The sequence below is a fragment of the Saccostrea echinata genome, unplaced genomic scaffold (genome assembly GCF_033153115.1).
Source record: "Saccostrea echinata isolate AGI-Se365-2 ecotype Australia unplaced genomic scaffold, CSIRO_AGI_Sech_v1 ptg000025l, whole genome shotgun sequence".
NCBI lineage: Eukaryota > Metazoa > Mollusca > Bivalvia > Ostreida > Ostreidae > Saccostrea > Saccostrea echinata.
The window spans coordinates 17,828,289-17,854,466 of record NW_026889774.1 but is presented as its reverse complement, the minus strand read 5'-3'; the positions used below and the strand labels follow the sequence as shown (position 1 = coordinate 17,854,466).

The following is a 26,178-nucleotide window of genomic DNA, read 5'->3' as shown; positions in this document are numbered from 1 at the left end:
TCATCATGATTGGATAATTTTTTTGCATTTTACAGGTGTTTTTTTCATTTTTATTATGTGGTTTTGTCCAGATCTGTTCCCAGAGACTATTGCATAGCTTTGTATGAAAATTTGTACACTTATTATTTACCATATGAAGATGTGCACCTGGTATTTTCAACATTATTTGATAATTTTTCTGCATTTTACAGGTGTTTTTTTTTTAATTTTTATTGACTTAGTCATTTCGGGTTCATGTCAAAGGTTTTGAGACATAGAATCTAGAACATCTGTACAAAAATGTGATCTACAGCTTAAAACTACTCATTAGAACTAAAAAAAAAATCACAAAGTATTAAAAACAGTTTTTACATTACACAGCAGATAGTGTAAATCCATTTGTCCCTTGGGAGTAATGAGTGGACATGCATCCAGTTAAAGATTAATTAATGAGTTCAGTGTGGGAAGCTGTTAGGGCATCAGATTTTGTCCGGACCATTTCTTGGAAACTGTTGCAAGTATTTGTCTGAAAATTTGTACACTTATTCTTTGCCATATGAAGGTGTGCACCTGGTATTTTCATCATGATTGGATAATTTTTTTGCATTTTACAGGTGTTTTTTTCATTTTTATTATGTGGTTTTGTCCAGATCTGTTCCCAGAGACTATTGCATAGATTTGTATGAAAATTTGTACACTTATTATTTACCATATGAAGATGTGCACCTGGTATTTTCAACATTATTTGATAATTTTTCTGCATTTTACAGGTGTTTTTTTTTTTATTTTTATTGACTTAGTCATTTCGGGTTCATGTCAAAGGTTTTGAGACATAGAATCTAGAACATCTGTACAAAAATGTGAACTACAGCTTAAAACTACTCATTAGAACTAAAAAAAAATCACAAAGTATTAAAAACAGTTTTTACATTACACAGCAGATAGTGTAAATCCATTTGTCCCTTGGGAGTAATGAGTGGACATGCATCCAGTTAAAGATTAATTAATGAGTTCAGTGTGGGAAGCTGTTAGGGCATCAGATTTTGTCCGGACCATTTCTTGGAAACTGTTGCAAGTATTTGTCTGAAAATTTGTACACTTATTCTTTGCCATATGAAGGTGTGCACCTGGTATTTTCATCATGATTGGATAATTTTTTTGCATTTTACAGGTGTTTTTTTCATTTTTATTATGTGGTTTTGTCCAGATCTGTTCCCAGAGACTATTGCATAGCTTTGTATGAAAATTTGTACACTTATTATTTACCATATGAAGATGTGCACCTGGTATTTTCAACATTATTTGGTAATTTTTCTGCATTTTACAGGTGTTTTTTTTTAATTTTTATTGACTTAGTCATTTCGGGTTCATGTCAAAGGTTTTGAGACATAGAATCTAGAACATCTGTACAAAAATGTGATCTACAGCTTAAAACTACTCATTAGAACTAAAAAAAAATCACAAAGTATTAAAAACAGTTTTTACATTACACAGCAGATAGTGTAAATCCATTTGTCCCTTGGGAGTAATGAGTGGACATGCATCCAGTTAAAGATTAATTAATGAGTTCAGTGTGGGAAGCTGTTAGGGCATCAGGTCTTATCTATATCTCCGGGGAATTGGGCAGAAAGAAATAAAGATCTCTGTTGTTTAAGTCTCTTAATTGTAATTTATGTCTGTCAAAATACATAGTTACTGGAACCAGCCTTTTATTTTTAAAATGAGTTTGATATAAAGGTATTAAAATCAATTTGATTTTGTATAATTAATTATGATTTTTTTTTCAACAATCAATTTGCAGAGTGTCATTTCTCACAAAGATGGCAGATAGTTGCAAACTATTTTTTCAATGTAATAAAAAACACTGTAAGTATTAGTATTGATGTTTTATTAGGCTGCACCTTAGTTTCATTCATGAAATAAAGTGCCCCACCACAGCATGATACACCCATCAAATATTGTTAAATTATCATAAACAGTTTAGATTCAATTGTTTGAATGACATCTTAGTGAGACAAGGCAGTCTGCAATTTGTTGTAAAGATATAAAAATTAAAATAAAAAATGTACAATAAATAATTAGTTTAAATTATATTATACAATATCATATAAGTTTTAATTATTATATACAATATCAAATTAGTTTTAATTACATCAAATTTATCTTGAAACTAAGACTAGCCAACAAGAACAATTCAATACAACACAAGCAATTAATTAAGAGACTGATTCCTTTTGCCCAATTCCCAAGAGATGTAGATAACACCTGCTTGATCAGAGATGCTCTACCAGTTATCTCCTCACACTAAACTCATTAATTTATCTCTAATTTGACATGCAATTTTCTGCTATCAAAATTTTCCTTGACCAGTGCCTGATCATTACACCCATGGGAGAGGTGGAATTTTTCTTGTTACAGATTGCTGTAAAGAACATAATGAAAAAAATAAGACTAGTGTTTTCTTGATTTAACACTTTTTTAATAAAGATACTGCAATAATCTGACATCTTTTGGGATTGTGTAATTTAAAAGTTAAAAGACATAGTTTTTTGATTCTAAGTCTAATGGTTTTCTAGTTATGATTTTTCCATATTTGGCCATAGCGTCTTTATTAAAGGTCAGAGCGACCTGGTTTTAATGTGCGACACACCTTCTACCCTAGATGTATCAGCTGACAGAGTTTGATAATTCTAGGCCTAATAGTATTAAAGTTATGAGCCGGACATGAAAAAGCTAACAGACGGACGGACATGAACGCTATAACATAATACGTCCTGTCTTAAGACGGGCGTATAAAAAATATAATGAGTAATTAAATTTTCACTGTAAATGTTTAAGCAAATTGTGAACATCTCTCACATCTAGAAAACATTAGTGATTTGGTACTTTCTCTGAAAAACCCAGTGGGGGGTATTTGTCCCTTTTGGACAGTTCTAGTTTAAAGTGTTTTTTTGGGCTGGTTTGTCTAAATAATCCATTCACAGTTTTAATTAGGGCCCCTGCAAGGATTTGCAGGTGCCCTATAGTAACACTCTGTCTGTCTGTCTGTAACTCTTCTGTCCACAAATTTTCTGTATTTTTTAAATAACTTTTTTTAGGGTTGATCAATTAAGTTCAAATTTGGTATGTTGGTTGAATAAGCCATAAGACATACCGTATATCTGTTTTTTCACGATGATCTATTTTTCACATTTTTTGCGATCATTTTTAATTCGCCAAAAATTAAACATGCAGAAATTATATCGGTTATTGTGTGCCATAAAAATGTTACCGTTTTATTAATAATTATTTTAAATTGCAAAAAATAACTCACGCAAAATAAAAAAGTACAAATCTACCCTTTTCTCGCAAAATTTGCAACACACGAAAAAAAAAATGGATATACGGTATTTTGATGCTAAGTTTAGTTCTTTATGTCATCTGGTTTGGAACTGGGGTGGTGGGGTAGATTTCTTAACTTTATATAAGAGTGAATGTGCAAAGAGAGATAACTGCTGAAAATGTTCCTATTGTAAAATATGAAAGCCTGCAATGAGTCTCTTGGGATTAATTAACTTTCCTCTTGAAGAAAATCCAAAGCATTTATCTTTATCTGTCACATTGAGATTAATAAACACCTCTGTCTGCAAATGAAGTTTGTTTTGAAGTGAAATATATATGAAGTTAAGGTCAATTCTGAATGATGTTTACATTCTCTGAAGGTGGATTTAAATAATGTTCATACTTTATTTTGGTAAAATACACAATGAATTATGATTTTATTGAATTCTAAAAACAAGATATAGATAAAGATATGTTTTTTATTAATATTTTATTTTTTTCTTTTTTCTTTTTTTTTTCCGCCTTATGTAAATTCAAGAATACTATTTATTTTAACAGGTATTCAGATAATAACCTCATTCTATCATTGCTGAAAAAGTTCTTATTGTAAACTTAGAAGAAAAGGATGAGAGAGCAGTACAATTAATCCCCTGGGATTAATTATCTTAACTGGTTGCAGAAAATTTTAGAGGGTTATCTCTCTGTCACTTGAAGATTTATTAACACCTTTGTCTGCAACTGATGTTTGTTTTGAAGTTATAAGGTCAAGCCTGGGTGATATTTGCATTCACTGAAGGCTGGCATTTTAGAAAACACATGTTTTATTCTTCTTTAAATATACATATAATTGAGTTATAATTATAGATATGATGTTTTTTTAAGGCCTTATGTAAATACAAGGATACTATATACAGGTTGTTGGATATTTAGGAATTATGTTGAAATTTTATAATTACAGTTGCTGTTGCTTATAAATATTCTTCTTCGTATATTTTTAAATTTTTGTAATCAAGTAAAATTCTCATTCCCTAATCTGCACCCTAATATTTCTACCCCTTGGCAGGGCCCTTGCTGACTGGTCAGATTTCTAGTTAACTTAAGGACATACGCAAGTAGTTTGAACTTACTTGTCTTTTTCCCTGGAGTTGAAGAGTTCCAATACTTAAAGGAACTGTGTGCTACATTTAAATGTCTATATATGCTATTGTACACTTCTTCTAAAACAAGTTTGGATAAACAAAACATCTAGAATATATCCTTAGTAATTTTTGTATATTTTTCTTTGAATTATACAAGAATTTTCATCAATTGATATCTTTTCAAAACCCCTGGTAATGCATGCTGATTTTTTTGTCTAGGAACATCTGATGCCACTATAATCTTAAATTAAGAATATCTTGAAAAATTATCAGTAGGTAAGGTACTTTGTGTATGTCCTTAATTGCCCTTGACCTTGGGAAATAAGTATTGTTCCTCTTTCCCCAACAAGTGGAAAAACAACATTGATTATTGATTGGCATGTTTATGTATGAATACTGTATTTGGTTGATGTCCTTTGGAACTACAACCTGGTGGTATTGCTCCTTATTATCAAGATGTACTTAAATTGCTAGTGTCACTGAACGTGTCAAGTTACTTGTATAGACTTTATAAAATACCATGCAGACTTGAATATTGTCATTATTGTGTTGATCGAGACGCACTTAGTCTTCAAAGAAGTTTTTTACGATACTCTTTTTATCTAATACATGTATATTATTGAAATGGTATAAATGTACATTATTAGCAAATAATATCTGATAGGTATATTGTATAACTGGTATATTGAATATAACTGTCTATAATGGCAAGGTATTGCAAGTCATTAAAATTGTACAATTTTATTTCATGCGATTGACTATTCAAGAGGTTGAAAACTGAGTGAACTTGAGAAGAAAAGATTTTGAAATCCATTAAATATAGTTTTTTTTTCTTATTATTTTTCATTAATTTTTTGCCAAATGTATTTAGAGGAAACTGACATGTAAAAGCATCATAAGAAACTTCTACATAAAGGTAAAATTTATGTCTGCATGAACCTCAGTTTGTTATTTTATAGATGGACTAAGGGGTAATGACCCTCTGCTTTAAAATCTCCCCCCCCCCCTCCAATGAAATTCTCAACATTAATTTTTATTAACAACGATATTATTATAAGGTTTAAATGAAAAATAGCATATCTTTTTATACCATTTTAATACCCCCTTTCCCCCCCTCCCTTTGAAAAGTGAGGGGTATGTATAGTGATCAGAGTTCCATCATTTCGTATTCCTTTCTTTGGTATTTATGCAAATTATCATGCAAGCCAATTGTTTGATTACATCCTAACACCAAAGGAAAAAAATTATTCCTTTAATAAAATGACATGAGTATCATTTGATAAAATAAAATGAAACTGCATGCACACACTGACAAAATAAATGTGTTAATTTTTAATTTCTAAAAGTAATAAAATGCTAAAAAGTGACATTGTCAATTTCTTTATTTTGAATGCATGACCCTCTTACATGTAGATTGTGTGATCATCACTACAGTACATGAAATTGATTGCTGGCTATTTATTTAAAAATCATTTTGAAAGGTAGTTTAAAGTAATTCTGAGAGAATTTCTTTTCTTTATTTTCTTTATATTTTTTACTTTCAGTGGCATAGTTGCCATTAGGCACTTAAGGCACATGCCTACACTTAATTTTTCCAGAAACAAAACTGTAAAAAAGAAAGAAAATAAATGACTAAATATCATTTTCGCCATCGATAGAGATCATGAGTGAATAAATAACCTCCGGTCTGTGCAAAGTAGTAATAACCTGCAATAGTTAACCGGCTGTTTCACTATAAGACTCTTTATAAAATATCTTTAAAATTTCTATATGCAAGTACATGTAATTAAATAGAAATATAAAACTCCCCTGACTCTCACATTATTTTCTCATGTGGATTGAACGGAAAATTGTGATTCCACAGAATTATGACTATGGAAAAAAGAATGTTTACACTATTTTGTTTTCCAGTAATGGAGTATTTAGTGCACAAGTGGTGCATGAATGAATGAATGCCAAATTATCAGTAGCAGGAGCCAGAAATGTATGACGTTTGTACTTTCTTTCAGTTGTTAAGAAAGAGTTGATAAGTAAAAATGTCTGATCGTAATGATTGACATTTCTAGCATTATAAAATACATACAGCATGTTTATTGGAATCTCAAGGTCACTGACTTGAAGTTTTAAACACAGGCTTGATAAGTCAGGTTGTTTTGGTTCAGGGGTCATTGACCTTGTAATCAGTGGATTTGTTCACTAGATTTCTTGAATCTAGCTGTTGTCCTGTTGTATTTTTATAGGGAACATATTAGTACTACCAGTATATCTGTAATACATTTGGCCTTTTCTGTCTAGGGAAATCAATGTCATTTTGTATTGCTGTATGTCAATTGTGTTTTCTTTTCTTTGTTTGGTTTTCATTTTTGTATTTAATAATTATTTTTTAATTGTAATGATTTGTTCACTTAATTTTAAACGAATTTGTTTTTTATGTTTTACAGAGTAAAAGAGGCTCATAATTGCAGATGGATGAGCATTGCTCCTGAGCATTTAATTTAGCAATTGGTGAATATTTAAAAAATGGAGGAGGAGTCTGAACCAACAGAAATCATAAGAGCTCCACTGAGCTATGAAAAACCTGGCTATGAGAAAGATTTACTCTTTGGTCTTTGTAAATTGCGCAAAGAAAAGCAGCTTTGTGATGCCTGCCTTGTGGTGGGGGCCCATGATTATCCAGTACATCGTGCAGTCCTTGCTTCAGCTAGTCCTTTTTTCCTGAACATGTTTGAGACAAAGGAAAAGGAGATCACCTTTGTTCTGAAAGATGTGGAGGACCATCAGAGTTTTGAGTATTTACTTGATTACACCTATACAGGAAGGTAAATGATGCATGCATGTCTATAATTCAAATTCTAACTTCTTATTTTGTCTAGAATATTCTCAATTTTTATGCCCCCCTTCAAAGAAGGGAGGGCATATTGCTTTGCTGCTGTCTGTTGGTCGGTCTGTTTGTCAGTCTGTCTGTCTGTCTATCGGTCCACCAACAGTTTCCGTTCATATTCTTCCCAGAGGTTGCACATACTGAAATGAAATTTGGTATACAGATTCATCATAAGAATATCTAGGTCAATTTCTGTTTTGGGTACGTTTGAGCAATTTTTGACAGAGTTATGTCCCTTGGCCTTAGAAAAATTCCAATTTTAGACAGTTTCTGTTCATTTTCTATGCAGAGGTTGCACATAATGAAAGGAAATTTGGTATACAGATTTATCATAAGAATATCTAGGTCAAGTGCTGTTTAAGATATAATCGAGCAATTTTTGACAGAGTTATGTCCCTTGGACTTAGAAAAATTCCATTTATTTGAGGGGGAAGGGGCATAAGTGTTTCACAAACATCTCTTGTTTGCCAATTTGTTTTATTCAAATGCTTTTTAGCTCACCTGAGCCGAAGGCTCGAGTGAGCTTTTCTGATTAAAATTGTTCCGTTGTCTGTCTTCGTTGTTGTCTTTGTTGTCGTCGTTTACTTTTCACAATTTCTTCTTCTTCTCCAGAACCAAAGGGCCAATTTTGACCAAACTTGCCACAAAGCATCCTTGGGTGAGGGGAGTTCAAGTTTGTTCAAATGAAGGGCCACGCCCTCTTTCAAGGGGAGATAATTAAGAAATAGTGAAAATTTGATGTCATGATTTAAAAATCTTCTTCTCCATAACCCCTGGGCCAGGAAAGATGAAACTTATATGGAAACATCTTTAGGTTGTGTAGATTCAAGTTTGTTCAAATCATTATCCCTGGGGATTGGGTGGGGCCAGTATGGATGATCAAAGTTTTACTTTATTTTTATTTTAGGAATACATAGGAAAAATCTTTAAAAATCTTCTCCAGAACCACTGTTTATGGTAGCTCAGTCAGTAGAGCGCTCGCTCCGTGATCGGAAGGTTGTGAGTTCGAATCTCGGCCGTGACTGACCTAAGTTGATATAAAATGGGTAGCAACTGTTCCTTCGCCAAGCGCTTGGCACTTTGAAGTAAAAGTTGCGAGTCCTTCGGATGAGACCTTAAAAACTGAGACCCAGTGTAACGGCACGGGTTGACATGATAAAGATCCCTCACTGCTCAATGGCTTGAGTGCCAAGTAAAGGTCAAAATTTTAAGCCCTTCACCGGTATATGGTGACATCTCTATATGAGTGAAAAATTCTCGAATTGGACGTAAAACAACAAACAACCAACCAACCAATCAAAACCAAAAATTTTTTTAAAAATCTTCTTAAGCCATGATTTGTCAAAGAAATATGGAAGCATCCTGAGTTTGTGTAGATTCAAGTTTGTTCAAATCATCCCCCATCCCCTTATGGATAGGTTGATACCACTTATTAGCTCTTCTGAGCCAAAGGCTCAAAGAGCTAATGCTATGGCCATTTGTGCGGTGTGCGGTGTGCGTAAACTTTTTAGAATATGGGCCATAACTCAAGAACCCCTTGGCCAATTATTGTCAAATTTGTCACAGGGTATCCTTGGCCCAAGGGCTCCCTTTTATACTAAAACTGGGGTTGTGACCCTTTAACAAGGGGAGATAATTAGGAAAATAGAAACAAAAGTACTGGTTGCTAAAAAATCTTCTTCTCAAGAACCACTGGGCAGATTATCACCAAACTTACACAAAAGGATGAGGATATGTTGTAGATTAAAATTTGCACGGGGATTTACCCTGGGGCAAAGGGCGTGGTCTCAAGGTCACTTCAAAGTTGACCAAAAATTACATTTTATTAAAATGTTGATATTTTGCTTACTATAAGGACTAGGATCATCAAATCTTGTCAGTTGGTGCATCTAAGGACCTCATATCATGTTGACTCAAAAGTAGGTCATGGTGACCTACTTTTTAAATTTTGCGGCCATTCCTTTTTCAAACTGATTTAGAGGTATATTTTGAACAATTTAAGGCCTATGATCATCAAACTTTGTCAGTTGATGCATCTTGGGTCCTCAAAGTACGTCAACTAAAAAGTAGGTCACCTTGACCTACTTTTTGAATTTTATGGCTAATCATTTTTAAAACAATTAAGGTCATTAATTCGAATACGGGGAGGCTTAGAATCATTAAATCTTGTAAGATGATGCATCTTGGGGCCATAAAACATATTTATTAAAAAGTAGGTCACAGTGACCTACTTTTTGAACTTTGCAGGCATTCGATTTCAAAGCGTTTTAGAGGCATAATTTGGACATTTTAAGTCCTATGATCATAAAACTTTGTAAGTTGATGCATCTTGGGTCTTCAAAAAAGGTCAACTGAAAAGTAGGTCACCGTGACCTACTTTTCAATTTATATGACTATAATTAAATATTTCAGGTACTAATTGGCTTAGAATCATCAAACTTTGTCAGTTGATGCATCTTGGGTCTTCGGAGTAGGTCGACTAAAAAGTAGGTCACAGTGACCTACTTTTGAAAATTTATGGCGTTAATTAAATATTTCGGGTACTAATTGGCTTAGAATCATCAAACTTTGTCAGTTGATGCATCTTGGGTCTTCAGAGTAGATCGACTAAAAAGTAGGTCACCGTGACCTACTTTTGAAAATTTATGGCTTTAATTAAATATTTCAGGTACTAATTGGCTTAGAATCATCAAACTTTGTCAGTTTATGCGTCATGGGTCCTCGGAGTACAACAACTGAAAAGTAGGTCACGGTGACCTACTTTTGAAAATTTTTGGCTTTAATCAAATATTTCGGGTACTAATTGGCTTAGAATCATTAAACTTTGTCAGTTGATGCGTCTTGGGTCCTCGGAGTACAACAACTGAAAAGTAGGTCACGGTGACCTACTTTTGAAGTTTTATGGCTGTATTTAATATTTTCAGGAATTATTTGGCTTAGAATCGTCAAAATTTGTCAATTGATGCATCTTTGGTCCCCGGAGTAGGTTGACTGAAAAATAGGTCACTGTGACCTCCTTTTGAAAATTTATGGCTGTAATTAAATATTTTGGGTACTTATTGGCTAGAATCATCAAACTTTGTCAGTCAATGTATCTTTGGTCCTCGGAGTACAGCAACTGAAAAGTAGGTCACGGTGACCTACTTTTGAAAATTTATGGCTTTGATTAAATATTACAGGTACTTATTGGCTTAGAATCATCAAACTTTGTCAGTTGATGCATCTTGGGTCCTTGGAGTAAAACAAGTGAAAAGTAGGTCACTTTGACTTACTTATAGAATTTTATGATTATAATTTTAAAAAAATACTTTAAGTATTAATTGGCTTAGAATCATCAAACTTAGTTGATGGGTCCTCAGAGAATGACAAGTGATAAGTAGGTCACCATGACCAACTCTCAGGTACTAATTGGCTTAGAATCATCTTGGGTTCTCAGAGTGTGAATTGGAATTTCAAGGGTTCATGTAAATATACAGGATACTTCGAGGCTTCAAATAGAAGTGATAGGTTGTACAGTTTATCAGAAGAGCGATTCAAGGCCCATGGGCCTCTTGTAAAATACTGAACTCTAAGATGCTCAAGTGCCTCTTGTTTATATTGCTAGGCAACAATGAAGTCTTAATAAGTTTACCTCAGAACTCATAGTTATTATCTGCATTCAAAATATTCAGCTACAATGATTATCTGTCCATCAAATATTAGTAAAAATTGTAAATCCCTAGGTGAAAATGTACCAATGGAGTTTTGAGTAGACAAAGACTGTTTTTTAGCTAACCTCAGTAAAGAGGGGGAAGCTTATGTAATACTCTTTGAGTCTCTTGGTGTCTGTGTCTGACCTGACCTCCTACATTTTCCATATGAGTGACCAGGCCTCAAGCTAAGTTACCTCTAAAATTTAGGCCCCAGCTGGCTCCTAATCAAAAATATTTAGTCGCCATTGAATGCAAATTTTTAGTCACCAGGCAAATTTTTCTTGTGAGCCAATTTTAAACAGATTGGAGAGAATATTTGAAATCGGGTATTATCCATGAAATTACCTATAGTCCCCAATATCAGGGTATCATTGAATCTGCAAAATTGGGTATAGCAGTGTTTTTTTTCAGTACTTTGGGGGACTGGGGGTTGGGGCCCTCAGAATTGGGAATTTCAGCATCAATTAGGCTAAATTGGGAATCTCCCAGAAAACCCAGTCACTTAAAAAGCGTTGTCAAAAAGCTTTGTTTTTGTCTTTGTATTACTTTAACAAAACAATTGTTATAACAAATCAAGACTATTGTTGGTATGAATTATCTAATTACTTGCATCAAGAACAAAAGTGGTATGAATTATCTAATTATGAAGGAATCCAAGGTGGCAGAGGATAGTTTCGGATTAAGTACCGGTCAAAAAATAAAAAATAGAGAAACCTAAGGTGGCAATAATTTGTTTTTTAGTTTTACGAATCCGCTGACTCTAAAAATTTGCATTTTGAAAAAAAAAAATCCGTAATTTTTCAAGCCGCTCGTGTCAAACCCATGTTTTATAATAGCAAATTATAAAAACGTGTGCAGAATGGTGGACATTGTTGGATTGGTTTCATTGTTTTCAAAAACCAAACTGCACTTTCAAACAGTTCAGGGATTTATCAGTACCTTTTCAGGGACAAATTTGTCCCCATTCCCAATTGAAAATGAGTTCAGTTTTTTTTTCCAATTTGGCAGTGTTTTTCCCAATAGGTGAACAATGCTTTTAAAATTAATTATCTTGGAAAAACAAAAAGTAAAATTGTCTGGAATATTCAACTATATAACTCATTTAGCAAAGCTACAGTCATAACACATGTTTAAAAACACTGTAAAAACAACACCAACTTTTAATCCGAAGTTCCTCCGTTTTTCTGAAAATGGTGATATTGTGTAATCATATAGATTTATTAAGTTATTTCCACCTATTCAATTGATCTACGAATGAATGGTAAGGATGTAGGCATTATTTCAGATAGAAAAAAGTATTTTTAATGATTTATTCATACATGTATTAAAAGAGGACTTTTAGAAAATGTGTACTTGGTATAATTTTTTGCAGGAGGTTTATAATCTCCAGAAACATATTCTATAATGACCTAAATTGGAATCTGATACACACATGCACTACCTTAAATTATATAAATACTTTATACTCAGTCATTGAAGTCAATTTTACTTTTATTAGTCTATTATTCATAATTGATCTTGTATGATGAAGTTGGATCATATTTAATTGTCTGTCTGGTTGCCCAAATTAGAGTTCATGCTTAAATGTTAAATGAATTACACCTGAGTATATGATTTAAGCAACATTTTAATTTTTTCACAATTCCCCCAAAATGGCATTTCCCAAAATAGGCTGATAAATTCCTGATTAACAAATTCATCAAATGCAAAACAACAGACTGTGTTGGAAAATAGTGTCACAAAAAATAAAAAAAAACGTCGCATAACATGACAGTTATATAAAATGCCGTGTAACTTCACAAAATTATGTATCAATAAATAATAAACTGTGAATTTTGTCTTCTTTTTTTTCCTTTTTTTTTTCATCCTCCGACTTGACCTTTCTTGAAAAAAAATCTGTAAAACTAAAAATCAAATTATGATCGCCTAAGGTTTGAATGCATATTATATGTGATTTTATTGCTAGAATATTTTATGTGTGCATTTTGAGGGAACTGGTGGCCTTGTATATTTTATTGATATATGACACTTTAGTGTCACTACTACTATTCATAAGATATGGACTAGAAATACGAAACTAAAATCAAAAATCACTCATCCGAGATTTCCTCAGAAAAGCGAAGTGGGTTCATAGGATGAATTGTAGTTTGAAAATGAGGTGGTTGAGCCAGTATCTCTTGCTGTTCAGTGGTATGTACAGGTATTTGCATTTCGTGTGGTAGCGTAGGGCATTAGCACAGGCCTGGAAGCTGTTGGGGATCTGGCGAAATGGTGAAAATAGGGTAAATTTACATGAAATTTTGAGATTGTCACTGTGCCATCATTTGGGCTCAGTGTGTAAGTTGTACATGTTTTATTCCTAAAAGCTTCAAATTCCTCAAGTGACTAGACCATACTATTGTTTCATGTAGAGAGAATTTAAAATTTTCCAATGCACATTTTACAAGCAGCTCAATATTAAGTAAAACGTCAGTCAAACGTTTTGATTGCCAAAAAAAACTGTCCTCTGCCACCCACATGGCTGACCAACAAAACCTGCTTGAACTTCACTGAAAAACATGCAATAAACAAACTGAATTTGGTCACATATTTTGTAAGTTTTTCTTTGGGAAAACCTCCACTACATTTTGGGAAAATACAGGCATATTTTCAATTGGGACTGGGGCCGAATTTCGGCCCCAAATCGGCACTAAAAAATTACTGTATAGGCAGTGTAATCACCTTATAAAAATTTGACACACTTTGCCAAGTCAATTTTCACCTAGAAAATGAATATAATGCAAAGGTATCAACAATAGAGAAAGAATTTCGAAGTCTGGTTTAATGCGCACATGGCAACAGATACTCACAGTGGATAGTGCGTTTCACGTTCTGCACCAAAACAGATGTCCAGGCTTTTTGACATCATAGCCAGCTGCTTTTTCAATAAAAATGGGACTTGTAAATATACTTACCTTGTCATTGGTCATTTACAAAATTATTTTGTTAAAAAGCACCCTGATTGTACACACAAGTACTCTGAAGTTGATATTAAAAAGATGCTTGAGTTTCTAATTGACAATATCTATGTAGTTTTTGGAGATCAGGTCTTCCAACAATCTGTTGGAATTTCCATGGGTACCAGTTGCACCCTCTTATTAGCAGACCTATTTTTGTATTCATATGTAGCAGAATTCATTCAAAAACTTCTACATGAGAAGAAGAAAACACTTGCTGTGGCCTTCAACTTGACATATCGATATATCGATGACGTATTATCAATTAACAATAGTTATTTTCATTCATATGTTGACTCGATATATCCCAGTGAGCTTGAAATAAAGGATACCACAGATTCTGACACATCTGTTTCATATTTAGATATTTTACCAGAAAAAGATGTTAATGATAACCTAACAACAAAACTTTATGATAAACGTGATGACTTCAACTTTTCAATCATCAACTTCCCTTAATTATGTAGCAATATACCCTTATCAACTGCATATGGGGTTTATGTCTCTCAGCTGATTCGATATGCAAGAGCATGCTCTACATATGAACAATTTCCTAAATGAGACAAGCTATTGACAAACAAGTTGACAAAACAAGGATATCAACATTCTCATTTGAAGTCATCTTTTCGCAAGTTTTTTGGTCGATACAATGACCTTGTCAGCACATACAACCTATCATTGAGTCAAATGCTGACTGACGTTTTGCATACTAATTATTAGGCCATTATTGATACACTGAACTGTCTACGGATTTTTCCGTTTTTTGATTCCCAGTCTTGACAAGGAGCACATGGCGAGTGTGACTGGCCTGCAGGGGATGCTTACTCCTCCATGGCACCTGATCCCACCTCTAATTATTGAGGTCCATGTATGCTCTGCTCCAAATTTGTATCATTTCTTTGGACTTTTGAGATTGAATACTGTTCTTTATCTTCTTATTTCAAGTTCTTTCTGCATTATATTTTGTACAATGTAAAAAGTATTTGCAACATCTTCATATCTATACCCTACACTACAGAACTACAAAATACTTAAAGTCTGGGATCTATAATAATGCCATAGCAATGCAACAAACATGAAGTATTTGTAAATAATTCCATTTATATGGAAACATATTCACACAAAATAATTTTCTATATGGGCACAATTTGTCTTTCATATCTTAATATGTGTAATATGATATATGTAATATTGGAATATATGTATATAATATTATGTAGTATATAAATTGCTTTGATATTTACATTTTGCTTAAAATCAAATTCATAACAAAAAGTGTCAACTATTTACCATATTTGGCTGAATATTGGCGTAAAATACGCACCCCCCTTTTTGGCTTGAAAATTTGGGGAAAAACGCAGTTCAGTTGTATTATACGCTGTCAAAAAATTGGCCAAGCAGTAATGTTGTCTTTTTTTACATCGCGGTAATTTTAACTTAAAATCTTTGTGGAAATAATGTATTGAAAATTTAAGCACAGTAATTTTTTATACGCGGACTTTGTTTTTTGAGCTTATGTTGTCCTTAAAAATCGCGGTATAATTTTATCAATTTTAACAAAGCACAAAATATCGTCCCATTAAATTTATATCAGGCTAAAAATATAAATCTTGCACTTAAACGTTGCTGTTTAAATCTTTGTGTGGTAATGATTTTATTCAAGAAAGCACGAAATATTATTGCATTTTATTTATTTTTAGCTAACGGCAATAGTGACATTACACGTTGTCTTTATCCTTGAAGAAATAATTTTATTTCAACAAAGCACAAAATACTGTTGAATTTTAGTTTGAACAGATCGCGGTAATCTTCACAGATATCTTATTTTCTACAGAGCACAAGTAATTATAACACTTAAGTTTTAATAGACTTCATATTTCCTTTTTAAACTCTTAATTAATGTAAAAAGAGGCCGATAAATATAAGATAATTAAAGTAAAATTACATTTAACAAGGGTTTAACTGTTTAATGTGTCGTAACCAACACAAGTTCATTCGAAAGATAATGTACGAAGGCTAAAAATCGACCCCCAAATTTTAACAAAGAAAACGATCAAAGCCATTAATAAGGGCATTAAATAATCAGTGCTCTAACTGTAAAAACAATGCTTAGTAGTTGGCAGACAATTTATTTGCCTGGAGGAGTGTTGAGATCAAGTGACAAGCGCACTTGTTCACAACATTGGCTTCCATTGGGACATGTAGTATACAGTGGTGTATTGGGGTGTTTATGTTGAAATGAATTTTCAACGCGTTATTTACAGCGTTTTTTTTCATATATACAGTACCGACCAGACACAACCTAACACCAGAGCAAACCCAAAGCGCACCCCGGGTTCGCTTTCTGGGTTCGCTCGGGGTCCGCTACGGGTCCGCTTTCAGAAATTTTGGGTGCGCTCTGGGTTCGCTTCGGGTTCGCTCTGCGTTCGCTCGGGGTCAGCTCTGGGTCTGCTAGAGCGAACCTGGCGTTCGCTTTCTGGGTTCGCTTTACGCACTCATGCGCGAAGCGGACCCCGCTTTAATCTTGCCGCCAGTAAGCTCCGCCCCTTGTTTATTCCAAATACAGCAGTGAAATCGATCATTGTTGTTTTTGTGGCGATCGATACATGTGCATGTGGAGTGGCTGCAATGTTATTGTTGACAACATACACGAACGATCACGTTTTACACAAAATAGTTAAAAATATTTAGGAGTGGATATTTAAAAAAAAAATTAAAAAAAAAAAAAAACTTATTTATAGATATTTTAGATTAAAAATATTTACTGCTGCAATTAATCAACTTTGGAAAACTGAAAAAAAAAAATTATAGAAAAAAATATTTTTGAAACTACATGTAAATAAGATTTAATAGGTATTTTAGATTACAAATAATTATTAATGTAATTCTCCGACTTAGAATTTTTTTTTTTATCTTTTTGATACGTAAAAATGTAATTTATGATCAAATGCAGCATGTTCTATCATATGATATAGGTTGACTGTGAGCTTTGATTCTATTGGATTTTATAATATGCAGTATGGGGGTAAAAAATTTTTAAAAGTGGCCTAAATAATGAATGAATACTTATATTCATCTTTCCATTTGTGAATTCAAAAATCAGCATTTTTTTTTAATTCATTCATCTGCAGAAATTAAAATAATAATAAGTATCAGGGATAAAAAGTAACCCCGACAATCATGTCGTGTACATTTGTCGACTAATTATTTATGTAAGTACTGGAAATTAATAATTTTTTTGAAAAAATGTACATTTCTGATGTATTGATATAAAAATATCATGACCACAATAAGCAGTTAACGGGACCCATCATCAGAGAAAAAAAAATTGCTAAACATCTTAAATACGCTTAATCATTTAAAGTTACGCTATTTAAAAGAATACAATACTGTACGACTTATAATATTGCTTATTTACTACCGATAATTAGTTCGTTCAATAATGTACATGTAAATCGCGCATTGTTTTTTAATTTTTATTTCAGTTAATAATAATAATAACTAGATGAGATCTCGTTGCGAGCAACGAGTGGGTCTTCCGTCCGATTTTTGGTAAGATGAGAAAAGAATTTGATTGAGATTTTCGTTCAAATATAATGATATAAATAATTTCTTAAGAAAAACAATTTCCCCTCAGTAACGTGTAACAAAATATTGATCAAAAAAGAGTTATAGATTAAAGACTTTCAGCCCCTCTCGATCCGTATTTTGAGGGGCCAGCCCCTTTTTCTTGATATCACCTTAAAGCTCTCATGATTTTGAACAATTTTCGTTCAACAACTGTTCAGAAATTCTTTTTCGTTTCGGAGTTATTTGCAAAAGAAATATTTAGGGTCGTCCCTTCAATTCCCTAACGGGGACATTTAGCAAAAATTGAAAGGTTGCACATTGTTAAGAACATTATTTTAAACATCTTTTCAATATTGCTTATCAAAATATTTCCCACTTTCGAGACATAAAGAATCAAAGATTTAGCATTCTGGCCCCTTATGGCCCCTAATTACGAAACATATGAAGTAAATATCATAATATATAGATGTGAATTATGAAGATAAACATTTTTGCTTCAGTATTGTATTACAAAATATTGATCGTTGAAGAGTTATAGATTAAAGACTTTCGGCCCCTTTCGGTCCATAGTTTGAGGGGCCAGCCCCTTTTCCTTGATATCACCTTAAAGCTCTCATGATTTTAAACACTTTTTGTTCAACAACTATTCAGAAATTCTTTTCCATTTCCGAGATACTGCAAAAGAAATATTTAGTGGCCAGCCCTTCAACTCCTTAAGGGAGACGTTTTTGAAAAATTGAAAGGTTGCATATTGTTTAGAACATTATTTTGAACATCTTTTGTTCAATATTGCTTATCAAAATATTTCCCACTTTTGAGATATAAAGCGTCAAAGATTTAGCATTCTGGCCCCTTATGGCCCCTAATTATGTAACATATGATGTAAATATCAAAATACATAGTTATAAATTGTTGAGATAAACATTTTTGCTTCAGTAATGCATTACAAAATATTGATCATTAAAGAATTATTGTTCAAAGACTTTCGGCCCCTCTCAGCCCCTATTTTGAGGGTCCAGCCCCTTTTTCTTCATATCACTTTAAAGCTCTCATGATTTTGAACAATTTTTGTTCACCAACTAGTCAGAAATTCTTTTTCGTTTTTGAGATATTTGCAAAAGAAGTATTTAGGGGCCGGCCCTTCAACTCCTTAATGGGGATGTTTAGCAAAAAATGAAAGGTTGCATATTGTATAAAACATTATTTTGGACAACTTTTGTTCAATATTGGTTATCAAAGTATTTCCCACTTTTGAGATATAAAGCGTCAGAGATTTAGCATTCTGGCCCCTTATGGCCCCTAATTATGTAACATATGATGTAAATATCAAAATATATAGTTATAAATTGTTGAGATAAACATTTTTGCTTCAGTAATGCATTACAAAATATTGATCGTTAAAGAGTTATTGTTCAAAGACTTTCGGCCCCTCTCAGCCCCTATTTTGAGGGTCCAGCTCCTTTTTCTTCATATCACTTTAAGGCTCTCATGATTTTGAACAATTTTTGTTCACCAACTAGTCAGAAATTCTTTTTCGTTTCTGAGATATTTGCAAAAGAAGTGTTTAGGGGCCGGCCCTTCAACTCCTTAATGGGGACTTCTAGCAAAAAATGAAAGGTTGCATATTGTTTAGAACATTATTTTGAATATCTTTTGTTCAGTATTTCTTATCAAAATATTTCCCACTTTTGAGATATAAAGCGTCAAAGATTTAACATTCTGGCCCCTTATGGCCCCTAATTATGTAACATATGATGTGAATATCATAATATATAGTTGTAAATTGCTGGGATAAACATTTTTGCTTCAGTAATGGATTACAAAATATTGATTGTTAAAGAGTTATTAATTAAAGACCTTCGGCCCCTCTTGGCCCCTAATGTGATGAGTCGGCCCTTTTTCCTTGATATCATATAAAAGATCTTGTAATTCTACACAATTTCTGTTCAATATGTTTTAACAAAATACTCAGAGTTAAAAAGATATCGTAAGAAATGTCTCTAAAATTCACTCATGATTCATTTCCTAAATTTCGACCCCTACCGAGCTTCCATACTAGGCACTTCCGGAAAATTTGAAAACCCAGGTGATCAATGGCAACATGTCCTCTATCATCGCTGAAAATTTCAGCACTCTAGCTTTAATCGTTTTTGAGTTCCATTGCAGACAAGGAGGTCCTCTGAATTTTGATTAAAGGGCGATAACTTCCTACCAGAAGTGAATTTCAAAAAAATGAGAAAAACGTATAAGGTTCAGACAAAGATACATCTTCCCTGAAATTTTCAAGTAAATCGATCGAGCCAACTCCGAGAAATCTTCTGCACAAAAATTGTAAAGAAAAAAAAAGAATAATAATAATAATAAAAGTGAAAAAGAAACAATAGAATAATAGAAGGGTCTTCCGTTGGAGACGGAAGACCCTAATAATAATAATAATAATAATAATAATAAAAAACAAGGTAAATCAAGCTTTACATTATTTTTTTTGTAAAAGATAAATCAAAATAATACCATAGTAGTTTACGATTGGACATACTGTACATGTACATTTATGCTGTTCTTTATTTATTTATTTATTTATTTATTTATTTATTTATTTTTTTTACTTTTTTTCAATTAAGAAGATTAATAATTTGATGTTGATCTGGATTTAAACGAAAATGTAAATTAAAATTATAAAAATAAAATAATTGAATGAAAGCACGTACTTATACATAATCTTGTACAGTATCTTGAGATGATGAAATGTTATAATTTGTCAAAGTACTTTTTTTTTTCTTTTTTTTTTTAGTAACAATTGTGATAACCATTATTTTGTTTTATACATTAAAGAACTTTTTGTCTGATAGATTTACGCAATATAAATAAATGGATTTTAAAACTAAAAAATAAAGAATAAATGTGTAAATATAATATGCTACCTAGATATTAATCTATAAATATAAATATTTTTTTTAATCGTGTTGATAATAATTTCACACTGTACATAAACACGCTTTGCTTGTAGAATGTTTTATTTACATCGAATGACAAACTGGCATGCTGATCGGTCGACGCGCTGATTGGTTAACACGTCTTATCGCTAATCCTGATTGACAGATCAGTTACGCAACACCGAACGCGCGTTCGCTTGCTGGGTTCGCTACTGAATTTGGGGTTCGTTTTCGGCGTTCGCTCTAGGTCCGCTGCGGGTTCGCTTGGGGTGCGCTCCAGGTTCGCTCGGGGTCCGCTATAGCAAACCCAAAGCGAACCCAGGCAGCGAACCCGGGGTGCGCTTTGGGTTCGCTTTCTGTTAGGTTGTGTCTGGTCGGCACTGTAACTGGTACTGATAAACGGTACCATTCCCAATGCCAAAAACGTAAATTTTTCCCAATTTTGAGACTAAAATTTCCCAATTCAACTGCCAAGCAACAGACTACGATGACATCGTATTTCTTTTAAAATGAAACATTGAACATGTTGACTCATAGTTTCACTTCTCGCTGAAATCTAAAGTAGAGATTAGTCGTAATATGGCGGTACATGTGGTGTAAACAATGTAGTGTCATACATTTTGACAAATTGAAAGCATGAAAATGTGAAAACAAGGGACATTGATCTGGAAAACAATAAATACTAGTTGTTTTTTCTTTGAAACACGGAGTATTAGGTAATGAGGTTGGAATAAACTCGAAATACTTTTCATTTTTTTAAATGACAGAAATTTCAGTCTCCTTTTTACTACTTCGATGCTATTTTTCCCAATTGAACCCGTACGGGATCCTTTCCCAATGGGTAGGAAAAAATTGTTGATTTAAAACCCCAAATAAATGTTGATTTATTGAATTTCATTATAAAATTGCGCAACTATTTTTTTCCAACCGAGTGTCTGATTAAGTACATGTGTACTATGATTAGGCAAGCACGTGGCAAAGGAATGCATGATGGTCTATAAATAACATCGTCAATGGCGGCCTACATGGAGGTTTTTAATGTCATTTAACAACAGATTATCATTACCAACAGATTATAAATATAACATTTTCAACAAGCCTACATTCCAACAATAATTTTCCAAAGTTTTTAAATACAGCGATAAACAGCAAGAAATTGTCCATGTCTCTAGGTAATACTACGATATGTTCATATGATAGCCATGTTTCACCTGAAAGAAAAAACTATCAAAATTCTTTTGTGGTGTAAAATACGCACCCCTTTCTCACAAAAACATTTTCTAGGAAAAAAGTGCATATTATATTCAGCCAAATTCGGTAATAGATAAAATATTTCGAACTAGAACTAAATACCAATAAAAGTTTATGTATTACTTAAAACAAAAATTCAGATAGGATTACCGTGATTTTGTTGTCATATTTTCTTTTTAATTTTTGAACATAATCTTGCTGGCACACACTTTTCATGTAGTATGCCCCCCTCCCCCTGGATTTTTTTTCTCAAAAATAATGGTTAACTGTAAATTTATATCATTACAAGGTTCATTGAAACATTGCCTAAGAAGAAGGTATGGTTTTAGCTTTATTGCGCCCTAAAAATTTAAAGTTTTCAAAAAGTTTTGAAACTGGCTTAAATATTAGTTGAGTATATGTCTGTAATAAATCAGAAAAGAATATAGCATGATGGAGTACCATTCTGGATATATGACATCATTAATTTGATGCATTTCTCTATTTTAAACAGAAAAAGCCTCAAATTGACCCATTTCAAGGGTTATTTTCCTTAAGAAAATAGTGTCCACAGCCGTCGCCCACGTTAATTTTTAGATATGTTGTGTAAAATTCTTTGAAAAATCACATATCGCAAAATCTTTGTGGGCGATGCCTGTGGACAATATTTTCTAAAAGAAAATTCCATTGAAAATTGATGTCTTCTGCAACTTTTTAAGAAAATACGGGAAAATGCACAAGTTTATGACGTCACACTTAGCATTTGGAAGGTCATGTGAGAAAAAAGATTTGTATGATCTTTCTGCACAGAATTTCAATAATTCAAAAAGCATGAATTTTTACATCACATTCATTTTTAAGAAAAAACACAGGGCAAGATTTGTATTGAAACCGTACCTTGTTCTTTGCCTCCCCCAATTTTTTGTAGGATAGTCAAATTCCGCCATGCCAAGTTATTTTTTCCCTTATCAATATTATTTTCAAATCTGGACATTTCCCTCCTCTCCTGAATTTTTATCATTAATAATATTTTTTAATCTTTGCATGTTTTAGACTTTTAGGAAAGTAAATTATTTTGCTAGCCCCCCCCCCCCCCCCCCCCTCACATATACACACATGTTCAAGAATGATATTATGTGTTTGATATTGTATTAGTACATAAACAAGGTGAAGATAAGAAACAACATTCAATCTCCAAATTCTTACAAACAATCAAATTTTTGAACAGGGCATAAAATACAGCTCCCTAGGTCAGTAGTAAGAATCCTCTGTTGACCAGTGATTCCCGCAGCGAGAACCGATGTATTTTATCCACTGAAGATAATCTTTACATACAGAAATTTTCAGTAATTAAATGATAAAGAAATTAATACTGCTATTAAGGAAGTGCTTAAATGTTTGTCCATATCATTTTTTTTTATAATGTAACTTTAAAATGAAAATTTCATTTGTACTCAGTATACCTGAAACAAAATCGTTGAATCATTCCTCAATTTTATTTTACGTTGAAAAACTTATTTGTGAAAAGACGTGCTGATCATTTTTCTTCATGGCAAATAAAAAGATTTAAAAAAAATTATTTTGCTGCAAATACAGAGCATTTTGAATTTTTAAAAGTCTCTGCATGGAAGAGGGAACTTACACCCCCCCACCCTTCTAAACTTGAAAAGAGATATTTCAAGTGTGGGGTAATATTTTGACTAGCAGAATTTTTTGTAAGGGTTAGGGTTTTAAAAAAATTGACAGGCAAAAATATATGAATTCATTTATAAAAAATAATATAAAATAATCTAGGAAAAATTACATGGGTTGTGTAGATAAAACTCAAAAAAAGAGGGGGGGGGGGGGTTCCTTTGAATAAAAACTTGGTCATTTAAATTATTAACAGCAAAAGTATATTCTCAGAAAAAAAAGAGTGTGAAGGCTGTGCTTATACATTTATGAACATTGTAAGATGAATTAATTGATTAACTACAATATTACATGTAACTAAATATATATTCTAGTAAATATTTTGAATTTTAGAAAATTTGTACATATATATATATATAGTGGCGATTTGCATAAATTATATATCTTCTGCAATCCCATTTTGAAGAGAATTCTTAAGAATCATTAATGAATATCGGATGAGAAATTACATCCCCCCACATACACACACAAAAACTATATATGACTGGCACAGGCACTTGACGTTTTAAATCTTTCTCTTTATTGATAAAAATATCCCCATACTATAATAATAACAAGGTACGTTTGTCAAGGTCGCCATCTTGAATTTTTTCAGGTCAACTACATTGCCTTGATTTTCTTTGTCTACAACATGTTTAAAATCAAGGGAAACAGTCATAAACCTTAATTACTTACTTTAAGTACGTCCCAACTTTATTATTGCACTGAAATTATGTAACATCCATTCTGTTTATTCAGATATCGCTCCAAACTCAGTCTACTGCTTCTGATTCTATTAATCTTAGAAAAGGGAGGCCGGAAGTTGATGCTTTTATGTCATCATGCGGGATAGCCCTTTTCTGATTTGTCCTTATATTAATAGGCATATGAATATTGATTTTGAAATACATCTGAAGGAAAAAACACGTATGTATGGGAAAAGAATGAAATTTTACATATCACACTTATATTTTCTTATTTTATTCACACATATTATAAACTTACACATTATTGGTTTCAGACTACATGCAGTGTACTTTGCTTATTTACATCAGCATAGTCCCTCAATTTAAAAAAAATAAAGGAGGAATTAGGTTTTTAGGAGAATCGTCAAAAACATGTAAAAAGAGATTGAATGGTAGTAAATCAAAACATGAAAAGGAAAATGAGGAAAAAATATCAGATGCAGAGTTCAAACATACTTTTGCTCGCATGTCTTGAATTCTGAAATTTCTTATTAGACTCGTAATACCAGGGACCTATATACTAACTTAGTATATAGGTCCCTGGTAATACATATATTTCACCTAAAGGAAGGTGGAATGTGGGTTCAGACATTAGCACTAGCTCACCTGATATTAAAATGTCTTATATATGTTATATATATAAATTCAGTGGTGCACACACACACACACACACACAAAAAAAAAGGCCACGGTTTCAAATTCATTCCCTTCTGAGTATCTTATGCAGATCAAGAAAACATTTTTAAATAAAAGACCATTTACACTTTTGACGGAAAAGAGTGAATATATTGAGGGCCAGACTGTAATAAAAGAGCCTATTTTCAAAAGAAATTGTGACCAGGACCAGATTTTCACTTGTTCCCCCATCTTCTTAATTTACATTGAAACTATCATTCTCAGGCTGACTGCCCCTTTTCTTGTTGTAGTACTGTTAAACCTTCTCACAATATTGAACAAAAAAAGGCAAAAATCTGTCTGCCTTCCCCAAACATTATTTCAAAAATGTGAGTTTTGTGAGACTGACTACTTATTTCTTTTTTTTTTTTTTTTTGAATTATTTTTTATTCATTAATTAATTAATTAATTTTTTTTTTAGCTCACCTGAGCTGAAAGCTCAAGTGAGCTTTTCTGATCACATTTTGTCTGTAGTCCGTCTGTCCGTCCGTCTGCCTGTAAACTTTTCACATTTTCGACTTCTTCTCCAGAACCACTGGACCAATTTCAATCAAACTTGCCACTAAGCATCCTTGGGTGAAGGGGGTTCAAGTTTGTTCAAATGAAGGGCCACGCCCTCTTCCAAGGGGAGATAATTAAGAATTAGTGAAAAATTAATAGCGTCTTTTAAAAATCTTCTTCTCAAGAACCACAGGGCCAGGAAAGATGAAACTCATGTAGAAACATCCTCAGGTAGTGTAGATTCAAATTTGTTCAAATCATGACCCCCAGGGGTAGGGCGGGGCCACAATGTAGGATCAAAGTTTTACATAGAAATATATAGAAAAAATCTTTAAAAATCTTCTTCTCAAGAACAGCAAAGCCATGATGAGTCATAATTATATGGAAGCATCCTCAGGTAGTGTAGATTCAAGTTTGTTCAAATCATGACCCCCGGGGGTAGGGCGGGGCCACAATGGAGTATTAAAGTTTTACATAGAAATATATAGGAAAAATCTTTAAAAATCTTCTTCTCAAGAACAGCAAAGCCATGATGAGTCATATTTATATGGAAGCATCCTCAAGTAGTGAAGATTCAAGTTTGTTCAAATTATGACCCCTGGGGGTAGGTTGGGGCCACAATGAAGGACCAAAGTTTTATATCGAAATATATAGGAAAAATCTTTAAAAAATCTTCTTCTCAAGAACAGCAAAGCCATGAGGAGTCATATTTATACAGAAGCATCCTCAGGTAGTGTAGATTCAAGTTTGTTCAAATCATGACCCCCCGGGGCCACAATGGAGGATCAAAGTTTTATGTAGAAATTAGGGATGTCAACGAATAGTCGAGTATTCGACCATCAGT

At 32.8% G+C, this 26,178-nt stretch overlaps 1 protein-coding gene across 1 annotated transcript in view; it reads left to right on the top strand.

The window, feature by feature from the left end:
• Positions 1 to 26,178, top strand: part of LOC133192071 (influenza virus NS1A-binding protein homolog A-like) — a 204,720-nt gene that overhangs the window by 26,598 nt on the left and 151,944 nt on the right. Inside the window, exon 2 of the mRNA XM_061327915.1 lies at positions 6,881 to 7,258. Coding sequence (XP_061183899.1) covers positions 6,960 to 7,258 — 299 coding nt within the window. The 5' untranslated portion in view covers positions 6,881 to 6,959. The remainder of the gene's footprint in view (positions 1 to 6,880; positions 7,259 to 26,178) is intronic.